Here is a 14,666-nt window from a genome sequence, read left to right on the forward strand (position 1 = left end):
AGTATTACTGATGATAATGGGTAAACTGTATCATTACTGTGCCAATAACCCGAAAACAGGTGCTCCAGATTGGAAGTTGATGCCATCTGCTCTAGAATCAGTATGGTAGCTAGCTACGATCGAGCGCGATCGAGCCAAAGAACTTGCTCCACTCGAGACTCCCTCAGTTTTCTCTCCAGTGCACAGGGATGGGGATTATTCTATCAGTAAGTCAGATTTTGGCCTCAATTTTGGCAAACATTCATATTTTGTGACACTAATTTCCGTTTATTTGAAATCCATCTATACTTCGAAATATGCACTCTTCGAAATTATAATCCTTCGAAATTCAAATTTTGCTACTTGTGCGAAATTTTCTGTTTTGAAAATAACCAGCTATACAGTACATCGCACAGGTCTCCTATATTGTTCGATATGTAGGGCTTCTCAATCCGCTAAAATATATTAAAAGCGCTTCATTCAAATGTAAGACACTCCAGTTATGACACTGCAAAGTTTTGCCATACATTTTCAATGGGGAAGCCTCTAAAGCGCGGCCCTTTGATATTCATGTTGACACATGTTTGTGGCGAAGCCAGACGTCACACTCCCGCCCTCAACATGCATGATTTCACCATCTGTTATGTAAGAGGCTGTAATACACTTTTGCAAGAAAAATAAAACAGTTTTTGTGTGTGTAAAACAGAGTTACATGAGTAGAAGAGCTGGGGCCACTGTTGCATTGTATTTAGAAGATACGTAAGTGGCCCACTTATCTTCAGGGGAAAAACCTCTTTCAGCCATTAAGGGGAAGAACCCAAATTATAACAGCTCAAGTACTTTTATCCAGCATAGGTGTACCTGCAAGTGAGGCAAACAACATGTTTTTAACTTCACATTTACCACACAGCTGCTTATTCTCTCCTATTCCCATCTAGTCAATTTGTCACTTTAATCCATTTCCCATCACTTTGTACACATGCCATACAAGCCGTTTCAAATCAGCACTTGGTTCTCGAAGTCACATTCCCACAGAACTCTACAAAAAGTTTCACCAAATTAAATACTATTTGTATGAATTTGGACCCATGATACCTTTAGTCACTTCTAAACACACCTGCACTGATCAATATACACAATGTCTGGTATGTTCACCTTCTGCAAGCATAATAAAGTAACAATAACTTTGAAAGTGCATGCACTTACACTTCATCTGTTGTTGTTTTTTGATGTACTTTGCAGAGTTCAATCCCAGCCACTCGATGACTCCTGGGGAACAACATACAAGTTGTAACACTAGTATTGTAAATATCAAACAATCTTACATCAGATGAAGTAGGCTCAGAAGAAGACTCGGACTCGCTGTTGCTGGTGGTGGAAGAGTCATTAATACCACCATCACCATCTTCACTATCGCTACTATCACTGCTGACGTGAATGAGGAATCATTCTAGAAGTTCCTCGTGAAGTCCATCCTGTTCCCAGTAATGATCTTTGACTTCTTCTTGAACGTGCCTTATCAAAGATTGCCACCTCTCAGATGTAACAGCCTCAAATCCTTGATAAACCAGTTCCTTAACTTCAGTCAAAGTAAACCTAAACAGATGCCAAACTATAACAATGTCCATAACAATGTTGATATACTCTTGTTGTTCCTCTTTACATGTCCCTTCACTTGACTCCAGGCCATCTCAATAGGATTCAGTTCACAGTGTGCAACTGGTAATCTGACTACTTCATGGCCTATTATTATGTTAGCCGAAAGAACTGGAATCACAACAGTATACCAGAAAAAAAACCATACCAGAAAAATGTCAGAACCACAATGTATACACTTAACATAACTTTACTTCCAGCTATCTCATGTATAGCATATCTTGGAGCAGTTTTTGTTCGTTTGATGATTTCTCATAGATCTCTCTTCAGTGAACTTTCTGGATATGCTATACCTGTGAATCATCATACAGTCACATACTGAAACAATGACAGTATATACACACTGCCTTACGTTTCTTATCTAACCACTCTTTCAGCTGTGCTTTTCGCCACTTTTGCTTTGGTTGCTCCTCCAAGTGGCGACTGCAGTTAACACAGTAATGTTTACAGTTGACAAATCTAATACCTACCTGTGGTAACTGGCATTGTCCATTACAATCAGACAATTGGCTGGTAATGCTGGAAGTAACTTTTCTTGAAGCCATCTTTCAAAATTCTCTGCATTCATTTCTTGATGGTAATCAGCTACAGATCCTTTCTTGGCTTTAAAAACCCAATCACAACCTGAAAGAACAACTGGATACTTCACATCATAGAAAATTACCGGGAACCCATCTATCTTTGCCTCCAGCATGTAAGATAATAAGGCACTCTCCTTTACCTGATGGCTTGCTATGTATAAAGGTTAAACAAGCAGAATTTTGAAAGCTATTTAACCAACCTGACTCCTCCTATAGTCCCCCCAGTAGTCTTATCAGCCTCTACCCAGGCTTTGGACTTTCCATCACACGCATCGGCCCAAGTCTCATCCAAGTACACCACTGGCTTCCCTTCAGTTCTGTTGCACCTCATTCGTCTCAAAATATTTATGACGCTGATGGACTATGCAAGGCTGCTCATAGTTTACCCTGCATGTATGTGTACTAAAATTAAAACACACAAAAACTGGTGCAATGCTAACCTCTTGTCATTAATCGTTCTATGCTTGAATCCCATATCCTTCAATACCCTCCTAAGTGATGTTCTCCTGTGGAGAAAACACCATCATTCTGAAGTTTTGACTGTAGACAGAGTAACAAACCAAAGGCTCGAGCGTTCAAATTCACCCACCAAAATCTTCAACAGTAATATATTTTCTTTCTTGTCATATAACGAATGTGTCTTCCGTCTGATTGCATCCTGATTGAAACTGTCTTCATCGACACGGATTCGTGAACATCTGTACCTGCCGTGATGATTAGATGAATTGAGTGGGCTCCTTCAAACTGCTTTTGTACCTTTTTCTTGGCATAGAAAACCCGCCTTTCTTGTGGTACTCCATCTTCACTTTTACAATAGATGACTCTGAAATCCCTACGTAACGAAATGAATATCAAACCCAGCTGCAAAGAACTGGAAGATATTTATTACCAGTGGCCTTCGAGATTCTCTGCTTCACATTGGCGGAAACTTTTGACTTATTCGCTTCTTGCTCAAAGTAGTTACATAGCTTCATGGGTAGAAACTTTGTTTGGCTGTTTAACCTCTTTCCTAGAGGGTTTCGCTCTGCACTCACTGACGCTGCACTAGATGCCATATTTTCGACAATTAAGTGCACACCCGTAACATGAGCTTACGAATAAATACGTCATGAACATCATGTTTAAAGCCTTTGATCTTGTAAGGCTTCTTAATCAACAACCCAGGATTCAGCTCAACGCAAATGTACTATACACAAAATCACATTTATCACTGCACACTTTAGATTTAACACTACAAATCTGTGCAGTGTTAAGATCTTATTTTAGGTCCTGGTGAATTGCAAACAGCTGATTCAGAAAGGCTCTACCAGCTGGTACAAACTTGTAATGTTGTCACAATTGTAGCACTGACAAGAACTTGTAGTAAACAAGGCTGTTGAGTTAATCAATGGTCCACAATGCAGTGGCAGATCTAAATGAGTTACTGTGGTTACAACAGAAACCCAGTTTTAAATTTAGCTCAGTGGCAGTCTAACTAACTTCATTATTGTTGTATTAACAATTTGTCATAACAAACAACTATATACCACTGTATTTTAGTACTATGCAAGCAATTGCACTTAACTAACACCATTTATTGCTATTAAACCCTCAGCAACACTTTACTTTTCACCTCCCACTGCGTTAAAATTGATTGAGATGCTCTAATAGAGCAGTCACGTAACTACTCTAATACAGCAATCAAAGCTATACAGCTTAATCACACAATTTTGCCCTATAGTTAGTTATTTACAGTTTAAAGCGTTGCATTTATTGTAAAAATAGCCTAAAGTTCAATCTCAGAGCTTCTAAAATCTCAAAAATTCCTGGAGATGTGTCCTTATGTGCCTTATTTTTCAGTTTTACCAACTTTCAGAAACCATCTTTTAAAAATCCTACATCTGTCACTGCAATGAGCTGGCGCTGCTGTTCTTGTGGCTACATTTCCAAGCACTCCTTGCCGTTGCATTTACCTTCGAGCATTCACACCATTTGCAATCTTTAAATAACCTGTCTAGACATGTACCGTAATTACTTGGTTTGTGCTGCACCCTCGAATAGTACCACAATGCGGTACTATTCAAAGGTCTTTATCCTTTTTTCTGAAAATAGTTTAAATTGTACCACACCCTTGAATAGTACCGCACTATACTTTTGTAATTAGTGCTCTCTTATCTTTAGTATTAATCTCAATCTCGATTTAAGGAAGGCATTGTCCTGGTACACTAAAACGGCTATCACGTAATCGAAATTCTGGATATTAGTTAGTAAATTTACCACCTAACATGAGGCGTGACATGGTTGTGCTATAAGGACTTGGGCGAAAGAAAGGTCTTGTATTGAGGAAATAAGTAGCAATGTGTTGTGATTGTTTTTCAAAACCATAATGTAGAATAGCTACTGTATAGTATAGTGCTGTGCACCAGTATGCAAATAACAGGTTATTAACTGGTGTTGTCTAGGTCAGCCAATAACTGGTGAAGAAACCTTTAAACTGGTTATTGCCCACCCACATGGTAAACAATAAATTACCCCTGCTGACAAGTGTGTTAACATCATAACATAACCTCAAAGCATGTGTAAATATGTGAATGTAATAACTGTTATTGCAAGACAGTATGTTGATGGTCACTTTGGTACCACCATAAACCTTCCAGCAGGCTTGTTAAGTACATATTATGTCTGCCAATATACACACAAACCATTTAACCAGTCATTGCCAATTATTGGTAGGCAATTAACCAGTGACAAAAAGTTTGTAGGTGTACAGCACTACTATAGTAGTGGCAGGTTTGAAATATTAGTAGCGCACCCTCAGATCATTCCACAGTGTGGCACTAATTGAAGGTTTGTATCCTTATTTTTGGGCAAAAAATAGTAGTAGTACCCCTGGGGTACAAATGGAGTAAATACAGTATTTCCACAACAAAATTGATTCCAAGTCATTGTATCAGACTGTAGCAATTGAGAATTATTATGTTAAACAGTGTCAAATGCTTGTCACACTTGTATGGTTTCAGCGCTTGTTTGGCTTGACATACTGCCCCTAAGCTGTACAATGTTAGGTCACTTTATTGTAGCCAGTGGGTACCTTTTTTGCCAACGAACAAAACGGTTGGGATTTTACCGAAGCATAGCACATCTTGGGGTATGTACATTGTAACCATGTTGTGGAATCCTTTAGAGTGTAGAAAATACCCGCTATGTGACAAGCAAAAGTAAATTTTTATCGTTAACCAGCCACGGATGCTTCACATTGTATCCTGGCCAGGCCACCCATTCCAACTTGTCATGCCATGTTGTGCTTGGTTCAGCACAGCTCAATTGATTCACTTGGCAGTTTACTTCATGCTGTACCTGGGTTAGAAAGTACTGTGAAGAGGTGTAAGTCTTTGTATAACCTTTGCATCAGCCAACCTCTTCTGTAATAATACAAGTACACAGAAAAATTTGGAATTTTCAACTAGAATAGGGACCATAGCACATCGATAAAAAGTACTGAAACAAGTTGTAGTGCACGATATTAAATCACAGTAAAACAATAAGAAGTGTTGTATCCCTACTGTGCTCAAGATACCATAATGGAAATGCACAGTAGGGATATCATGAACCACGATAGTGGGTTCATAATGGGATTGCCCATGTTTTTTGCAAAAATCCTAATAGAACGCACACCTAAAAACCACCTTGAAAAGCATCCTTCAACTCAAAACAACTCTCTGGAGGTTCTTTGTAATGAGTATAGGTCCACTAGTAAGTATCAAGTGAAAAGAAAATAGTATGTGTATTTCAGACAATAGTGAAATATGCCCGTTTGTTCATATTATTATTCATAATGTTATTATTATTATTCTTTCACAGGGATAGCAAAGTTTACAAGAAAAATCCTGGGATAAAACGTAGCAAGGCTTGCTGAATGGATCATTGTGCGTGTCCATGACCTATTTTTGATTTCGTTTTCGGATGGAAACAGCAAAAACCCGGCTGTGTCTTCTTGCTAAAACGCCATTACGCTTGAGAAGCCATACAAGATCATGCTCAAAGTTAGGTTTTTTGGTGAGTGCTGCTTGTGGCTAATAGAATCTGTCTATTAAACTCAGTATAGGCCAGAAAGCTTAATCTGGGCTGATGATTTTGTTGCAAGGTGGTTTTTTTGCTTCGTGATTATTGTACATGGGCGGGTTATCTAGATTAAATAGTCTAATAGAGCAGTCACGTAAATACTCTAATAATGCAGTCAAGTGTATAACAAAAATCCTTGCACTGAATTTGACAGCTATTAAAGGCACCAGTAATGTAAATTTTAGCTCCTATTGGGAGACTCTCAGTCTGTATGCACATTACAATTTGATCAGTTTCATGTTTGTACTGAAACGTTGACAGCATTACTATGCAGAATGCAAAATTACACTATTCACCAGAGTCTTCATTATCAATCAAAAAAATCCATGTTAATTTGTACACATGATATTGTTGATGTGTTCCAACAACTTGCAGCAAATACTAGTCAATGATATAGGTCTATAGTTCGATGGATTAGTAAGCGGGCCTTTCTTGTATACTGGTGTTACATATGCCCTCTTCCGGCCTGAAGTGAGTTCACTCTGATGTATAATGAAATTAAGTGTATAACTACAATCCTTGCACTGAATTTGACGGCTATGAGATGCACCAATAATGTGAATTGTAGCTCATATTGGGAGATTCTCAGTCTGTATGCACATTGCAATTTGATCAGTTTCATGTTTGTACTGAAATGTTGACAGTGTTACTATGCAGAATGCAAAATTACACTATTCACAACAGTCTTCTTCATAATCCATTACTAAATTAATAAAAAGTACACAAACTAGATGAATAAAAAATTGGAAATTTTAAAATAGGAATAAGGATCGCTCAAAAAGCCACAAAACAAGAAGGGATCGCTGGGGTGGTAATGTAAACCACAAATCCCTATTTTGACTCACTTCAAAATGACAGAGCATGTAAGTAAAGATTTATGACAGAGAGAGTCAAAATAGAGATTTGTGGTTTACATTACCACCCCAGCGGTCCCTTCTTGTTTTGTGGCTTTTTAGAGTGATCCCTATTCCTATTTTAAAATTTCCAATTTTTTATTCATCTAGTAACACTTCTTATTGTTTTACTGTGATTTAATATCGTGCACTAATCCAACTTGTTTCAGTACTTTGTATCGATGTGCTGTGGTCCCTGCTCTAGTTGAAAATTCCAAATTTTTCTGTGTACTTGTTTGTTAACTTTTTTTTTGTAAATAATTATTATGAATGGTGAATCCACGTATACCGCATCTGAAATGGCACCGCACGCCCCAATTATCATCTGAAAAGTGAAGTATCCATTACGCTTCATTGTCAGCTTTGTACAACCCGTTATACACAAGCATTTCGAATCAAGGCCTGTTCGAAAAGCACCTCTGTAATCCACACATACTGGAAGAAATGGTGCCGCGCGCTCCGGTTATATCAATTATCGTCTGAAAAGTGAAGTATCCATTACGCTTTGTTGTCAGCTATGTTCAACCTGTTACACAGCAGTACGAATCAAGAACTGTTTGAAAAGCATCTCTGCTATCAAAATCGCCACTATGACAAATACGGATGATTTCCGTTACGCGGAAGGGAAACCATCACGTGCTATCTCCAAATCAACACTTTTTGCTGTCAGCAAAGATGAATGGGACACAAAGGAGGACGCTGGTAAATCCATGAAGAATGCATTGTACGTACTGCGGTATGCCAAAAGGCACCTGTCAGGCCAAAACGACGTCGAACAGTGAAAACATAAAACTTGTAGCTTTAGCCGTTATCGAGTTACGCTTGTCTGAAGGCATCAGTCAGTTAGTCAGTAAGTTAGTCAGTCAGTCACTAGAGAATTCCATTAAATAAATTATTTTTAAAATTCCGTAGCAACCTTTTGAAAGTATTTCGGGTCGATCTGAAAGCTTGTTTGGGCTTAGTTTTACCTAACCAATGCTGCCTCATCGTCGTTAGGGGAAATTGAGGCTGTTTTTAGGTGATATTATTTTGTAGGCCACGCCTACTGCTTTGTGGTCTCTATTATACAGTTGCTATCATACTGTATGATTATGATTATAGTTTGATTGTGACTGTTGTATTAGAGTGTTTTGCTGTGTAATACAAATGTGTGGTCTACCACTGTAGTATATTAGTGTACCAAGAAGTGAACTGGTTTACTTGAGGTTACAATTTATCCATCATAATAGTGGTAAAGCACATACATTACTATGAACATATTGAAGACCATAGACTATAGTGACCTATGGCTATAATGAGTCCTACATGATGAACCATAACCAGTTAAACCAGTTAAGTGTTATTTGACTGGAGTGTTTGGTGGTTAAATGTAGACATTGAAAATAGTTAGGAATTGCATTAGTGTGTAAAATGGTTTAATCCAAGTTTTGTCTGTTACTCCAAACGTTTCTAGTGCATAGCTAAGTGTTGTATGTATTTTTCCTAGTACTTATTGAGGTGATGACAATTGGTCACTGATACACAAGGACACTTAGCCACATTGTGTATACATTAATTGTTTATTAGTGTAAACATGTTAGTGTAGTCAGTATAATATGTTGTGTACATAGTTATGGTATACATTTGGTGATGTGTTGTATCACTTGTGTGTTGTTACAGTATGGTAGGAGTGCCCTTAGTATAGCCCTATATGAGGGGAATGAAGAACTAGCAGGTGCATTAATTACAGCAGGTGCAGATATCAAGATCACTGACAATGTAAGAAATGTACATTCATGGTAACACTTTAAGAGGTGTTGTATGTGTAGTGACATGTTGTAAGCAACAGGCTGATGATATACAGAATTGTTTCATATGATGTGTGCTACATTAATCTTGTATATACTGTACACAACAGTGTATCTAGCCATGGAACTTGAATGTGGTAATGGCTATAACTTCCAGTATATACAGATTAGAGCTGTGAAACCATACCAGGTAAACCGATTAACCGACCTGTTGTTCTGGTTATTTTTTTGCTTAGCCATTTAACCGATCTCTAAGATATTTACACAAAAATATACGTTTTATACTCTTCTCACTCTTTGACATTGATATCACACTTGTGGTGGGATTCAGCTTTAGGTATAATGACTTGGTGCATTTTACTTTGGTCACTATAACGACAATCTGACCAACTGTACTACAAATTTAAAGGTGCACATAGCTTACATGCTATCATGAAAATTTGTAGAAAATGTTATTTGGTTCAGTTAATCGGATAACTGACAGTCATGATTTACTCAGTAATCGGTTTTGACCTTTGTTCAGTTTCATAGCTCTAGTACAGACAGTTACAGGTTATGTTGTAGATTGTCTAATTATTACATGCTTGTGCTACCACAGGTTGGGGATAGTTTACTTCATAGAGCAGCTTTGGGTAACTGTAGCAGTGTTATTGGTGAACTAGTGAAGGCAGGGCTAGATGTGAATATAGTTAACAAGGTGAGTAGCATTTTGTGTGATGATTGTACCAAAACAAGGTATCTTAATTCCATAGAGGCTTGTGACACTACGTATATTGAGGACACATTTTTTGCGACACACCTGTAAGGCCCTTAAAATTGTTTATGGTCTGTTTAGTAGGTGTTTATACACAATTACTACTACACTTTAATATACATGTACACAAAACAATGAAATTTTCAACTAGAGTAGGGACCATAGCACATCAACAAAAGTACTGAAACAAGTTGGAGCAGTGCACAATATTGTATCGTAGTAAAACAATAAGAAGTGTTTTATCCCTACTGTGTTCAAGATACCATAATGGAAATACACATGTAGGGATATAACACTTCTTATTGTTTTACTGTGATTTAATATCATGCACTACTCCAGCTTGTTTCAGTACTCTTTTATCAATGTGCTATGGTCCCTACTCTAGTTGAAAATTCCAAAAATTTTGTGCACTTGTTTGTTAACTTTTTTTTTGTAAAAATTATTATGACTAGTGAACCCACGCACACTGCATCAAAAGAAGGAAATGGCACCACGTGTCCCAGCTATCAATTGTTATCTGAGAGGTGTAGTATCAATTACACTTCATTGTTAGCTGTGTTCAACCTGTTACGCAGCATTACAAATCAAGAACTGTTTGATAAGCACCTATGCAATCAAAGTAGTCGCTATGAAAAATACGGACTATTTTCGTTATGAAAGGAAGCCATCATGCGCTACCACCAAATCGATACCTTTCGCTGTCAGCAAAGATGAATGGAATACAAAGGAGGACACTGGTAAGTCCTTGAAGAATGTATTGTACGTACTGTGGTCTACCAAAAGGCATGTGTCCAGCTAAAGGGATGTCAAACAGTGAAAAAATCAAGTCCATAACCTTAGCTGTTATCGAGTTATGTTTGTCTGAAGGCATCAGTCAGTCAGTCAGTCAGTGAGTTACTCAGCCAGTCACTAGAAAATTCCGTTTTATTTTTTTTTTTGTTTTTTTTTAAACTCCAAAGCAACTTGTTGAAAGCTATTTGGGTTGATCTGAAGGCTTAGTTTTATGTAACAAATACTGCCTCATTGTCAGGGAAAAATGAGGCTGGTTTTTGGATGATGTTATTCATGGGCCACACCCACTCCTACTACATATTGTGCTGTATTTTAACAAACAATTTGGAGTCTAGAAAATGTATTCAGTAAGGAGAGTCTAACGATTTGGTACTGCAATCATAATATGGAGATTGCTCCACTAAGGTCCCATTTCTGAGCTTAAAGATCCTTTGTGCGCTATTGTGTGTTCATCATGTAACCTGTTAAAACTTTGCGTGTAAGAATAGGTGAATTGAATGTTTGTCTGAGTTGCTGCTAGTGTTATTAAATACTCTGAATCATTTGTGATTGGCTGGAGAATGCAATTGCAAGAATGTGTTGTGGTGTGTACACATGTGTGTGTTTACATGTATATAAACTAAAATGTGATAAAAACCAGCCAGAGTGTACAAAACAAAAACTTCAAAGCAATTGCCGCACAACAGATATAAATTTAAACAACAAATACAAACAAAGTATGTATAGCAACAAATGAGCGATATCCGCAATTAAGTTTCTTGATGTTGTGATTACAATTCATGAATTATCTGTGATGTCACAAAATAAAATGGCTGTCGTAGTGTGGGGACTTTGTACAGGGAGGTATTGGGTGAGATAGTGTTTCTCTATGATACTGTTTATAAATTAGAATAAGGGGCAAAAGTGAGGCATATAGTACATAATGCAATGCAAATAAACCTTTTTGTGTCTGGATTTAAAATTTTCAGTCTGCTTTCCTTGTTGGAGCTCATTTTGCACCGTCACAGTATGTGTACTACTTCTTACCTTTATTATCTCGTGATTCCATGTGTAACAAACTACAGATATTTTGAATACTGTGTGCCAAAATCTCTGAAGCCCCTCACTAACATGGCCATTTTGTCAACTATGACATCAAATTTCGCCATTGTAGATATTGTCCATTACTAGAGACAACATAATTAAGTTTATAAGTCTATTGAGATGTGGTTACTAAGTGTACGTGTTAATTACATAAGTGTTCTGTTATTTTGACAGGAGGTCAGGTATGATTATTATGCCATAGTGTATAGAACTTTATAGTTCTTAATCCATTGTTCTCTCAGTACTCTTTACTGTTCACTCATGTGATTAAGATAGTTATTAACAAGACTGTGTACCCTACAAGTGTCAATATTATTTGTGATGAATGTTGACAATGTATTTTTGTTTTATGTACATTTGTAGGCTGGAGAGACTCCTCTGGATATAGCAATAATATGTAACAAGAGCTCGACAGTTCACTGGTTTGTCAAATATTACAATATTGACTTATCAAATTACGATAAGGTGAGGATAATTTTGTTGTGTATACTTAATAAATGGTAAACAGGTGCATTTGTAGATACAATGTGATTGTGAAATTGTACACAAATTTGTTAGATGATTTTATTATATTTGTAGTGTTCAGTACTTTAGTGTGTACATCAAGGTGACTATTATGTGGTAGCTAATGCTGATATACCACTTTAGCAAGGGAATTTAAAGGCACCGCTTATGGTTTAACTTTCGTTTTCTAAGCTACAGGGGGGGTTGCAAAGTTCTTGCAAATTCTGTAATTCAAACGTTCGCACATATGCATCACTATTCCTACATTTATCTCCAGATTTATAGCCATAAACACGAGTGTCACCTACTAGAACTGCCTACTTGTATCCACTGGTAGATATTCAAACACGACACTTCTTGCAATTTCATGTGAACTACGTAATGTGATTGTGCATGCGTGTCTGTTGTATTTCGCTATCCTCGAAGTGAAATAACCTTTGCTACCACCCTGTTAAAGAAATTTGTCATGTGTACAACAGTCTGAGGCATGATATGGGTATCCACCACCATTGTGACACCAGATAAATCGCTTAGAAAAATACGCATGCATACACATTTACACTACGCATTTCGTACGAAATTGCAAGAAGTGTTAAATTCCCTGTATATCATGGGAACATATTCTGCTCATTGCCCTGATGCCCAACCAGTGCAAGATACAACATGCTTTGACTTGTTACATTGAGTGACATGGACCATTTAATTGTGGGTTTGGGTTTATAGGTTAGGCTAGGTTCAATGTAGTTACTAAGTTGATAGTTACTACATGATGAGTGTTCAGTAAAATATGATTTGGGCAATGCATGGATGCGTATTTCTACCCACCATTGAGCAGCCCACAGAGCAACACAGAGGACAACTAGGTTTAAATAAGCGAGTAACTTATAGTCCTAACTACTTATTAAATATTAACTTACTTACTGTCCCAATAGCCAAGTTAGTAGGCTTAATGTAAGTTGGTAGAACTAAAACTCTAAATCCCACAATCCCAATTTTTCTGTGATTGTGGTTGAAGCATAATGACGTATGAGTAACATTCTGAAGGCTATTAACCCATGCTGTTAAAACATTATCAATCATGAGATACTGACACATAAAAGAAACAGAATGAGTGCTCTAGGTCTTTCACCTATCAGGTGAGTGTGCCTAGAGTGATATATATCACTTGTACCATAACTGTGTCAAGGTTTTCACCCTTAGCCCTCGGACCTGTGGCCGTTGGGCTTCATCAGCAATATCTCTTTTAGCTGTGGTATTAGTGCTGACAGGATATACCGGGGTACCGTGGTATTTTCACCAAACCGGTTCAAAGGTATTCACTTTCAAAATATACAGGTAATATTGGCATGAATGCCATTAGGTGTACCATAGTTCAAGGGGTGAATTTGTTGAGGTTGAGCAATGTTGCTAAAAATAAACTTTTCGCTGATTTGCAAACACTGCCAAATGTATTAGACTAAATATAAATATTTCAAGGATAAAATTTTTGCTGGTAACCCTAAAAACTACAAAATCAGTGAACATTTTCCCCCTAGAAAATATTTAGGCTATACAGTATAATGCTGCTAGGGAAGCCAGCCATCAGATCTTTGGCATTCAATTAAGTTATGTGTTGATGGATTGGTGGTGACCACAAGTCCTGCCTAATGGTAAACTGTGAGGTTTTAGATTACACTGAGTGTCAGCCTATATACTTGTATCAACTGACTGTATATATTAGTATAGTAGTTCTGTTAGCCATGAATAACTACCTGTGGTATATAAATATCCAACTTTGAATAGGAATTAGATTAACAGTTGACTGTTTTTAACACAAATATACAATACCAGCACCATTAAAAATGTTTATTACCAGGATACCGTGACATACTTGATACCGGGGTATTTTCTCAATACCAGATACCGAGAGCTAAACACTACGTGTTATAACTGTTACATGTCACAAGTACAAGTTTAAGAGATCATAGAAAAACGTAGCAGTGAAACAAGGAAGGTCACCTATACCTGAAGATACACTAGTGGAAATTGAATCCCTAATTCAGGTAGCTATGGACAAATTAGGGATTGTGTTTCACTTGTTTGTATACTTTTGTGTAACATTATGATGACCGGTGAATCCGCACATACTGCATCAAAAAAAAATATGAGGCCAGTCTTAATGTTATCATGTGAATGCAGACCGCAACTATCAGTTGTGACCAGATCTGTGACAACCTGACATAATGGCGCAAGCCTAAATTTTCAGTATAGGCCATTGATTGCAATGGATAAAAATATTTGCATAATTTTAAAAAAATTGTAAAATTTTTAAACGTTTTGTTTCTTAGTGAAGAAAGAGTCTAATGATAAAAATCTGGACATCATCTTATTCATCTACTCATTTGAAAATCTTTGTTTTGTTGCAGTAGACTAAAGGATGTGTGAATTATGGGCATTTGTTACATCACGTCTAAGCAATCGTACGTGTTCAATCTTTATTCACTGATTTCGTCTCTGTATGTAGTGAAGAAAGGTGATATAAGGAAAACTTACCCAA

At 37.2% G+C, this 14,666-nt stretch overlaps 2 protein-coding genes across 8 annotated transcripts in view; one reads left to right on the top strand and one right to left on the bottom strand.

Moving 5' to 3' along the window:
* LOC136263915 (uncharacterized) overlaps positions 1-14,666 on the top strand; it is a 255,807-nt gene that overhangs the window by 65,973 nt on the left and 175,168 nt on the right. For 5 of the 7 annotated variants that reach the window (XM_066058539.1, XM_066058543.1, XM_066058542.1 and 2 more), the window contains 2 exons: positions 8,870-8,968; positions 9,596-9,694. The exons of 1 other annotated variant lie outside the window; for it this stretch is intronic. In XM_066058539.1, the coding sequence (XP_065914611.1) occupies positions 8,870-8,968; positions 9,596-9,694 (198 nt within the window). The remainder of the gene's footprint in view (positions 1-8,869; positions 8,969-9,595; positions 9,695-14,666) is intronic. One more of the 7 variants, XM_066058541.1, reaches the window with a different exon arrangement.
* LOC136263936 (uncharacterized) lies at positions 606-2,557 on the bottom strand. The gene is made up of 9 exons (XM_066058602.1): positions 2,417-2,557; positions 2,300-2,367; positions 2,106-2,259; positions 1,988-2,058; positions 1,624-1,928; positions 1,305-1,575; positions 1,186-1,248; positions 1,075-1,137; positions 606-1,018 (listed from the first exon to the last, which is right to left on the bottom strand). Exons 1-5 carry the CDS (start codon positions 2,545-2,547, stop codon positions 1,888-1,890), a joined length of 465 nt encoding a protein of 154 aa, XP_065914674.1. The 5' UTR covers positions 2,548-2,557; the 3' UTR covers positions 606-1,018; positions 1,075-1,137; positions 1,186-1,248; positions 1,305-1,575; positions 1,624-1,887.

Source organism: Dysidea avara, chromosome 8 (assembly GCF_963678975.1).
Source record: "Dysidea avara chromosome 8, odDysAvar1.4, whole genome shotgun sequence".
In the NCBI taxonomy this organism is placed as follows: Eukaryota; Metazoa; Porifera; class Demospongiae; order Dictyoceratida; family Dysideidae; genus Dysidea; species Dysidea avara.

Coding starts and splice junctions, on each gene's coding strand:
- LOC136263936 (XM_066058602.1), bottom strand. CDS start 2,547: ATGAGGTGCAACAGAACTGAAGGGAAGCCAGTGGTGTACTTGGATGAG. Junction 2,260..2,299: donor CAAAGATAGATGGGTTCCCG/GTAATTTTCTAT, acceptor TTGTTCTTTCAG/GTTGTGATTGGGTTTTTAAA. Junction 1,929..1,987: donor AGAGTGGTTAGATAAGAAAC/GTAAGGCAGTGT, acceptor GATGATTCACAG/GTATAGCATATCCAGAAAGT.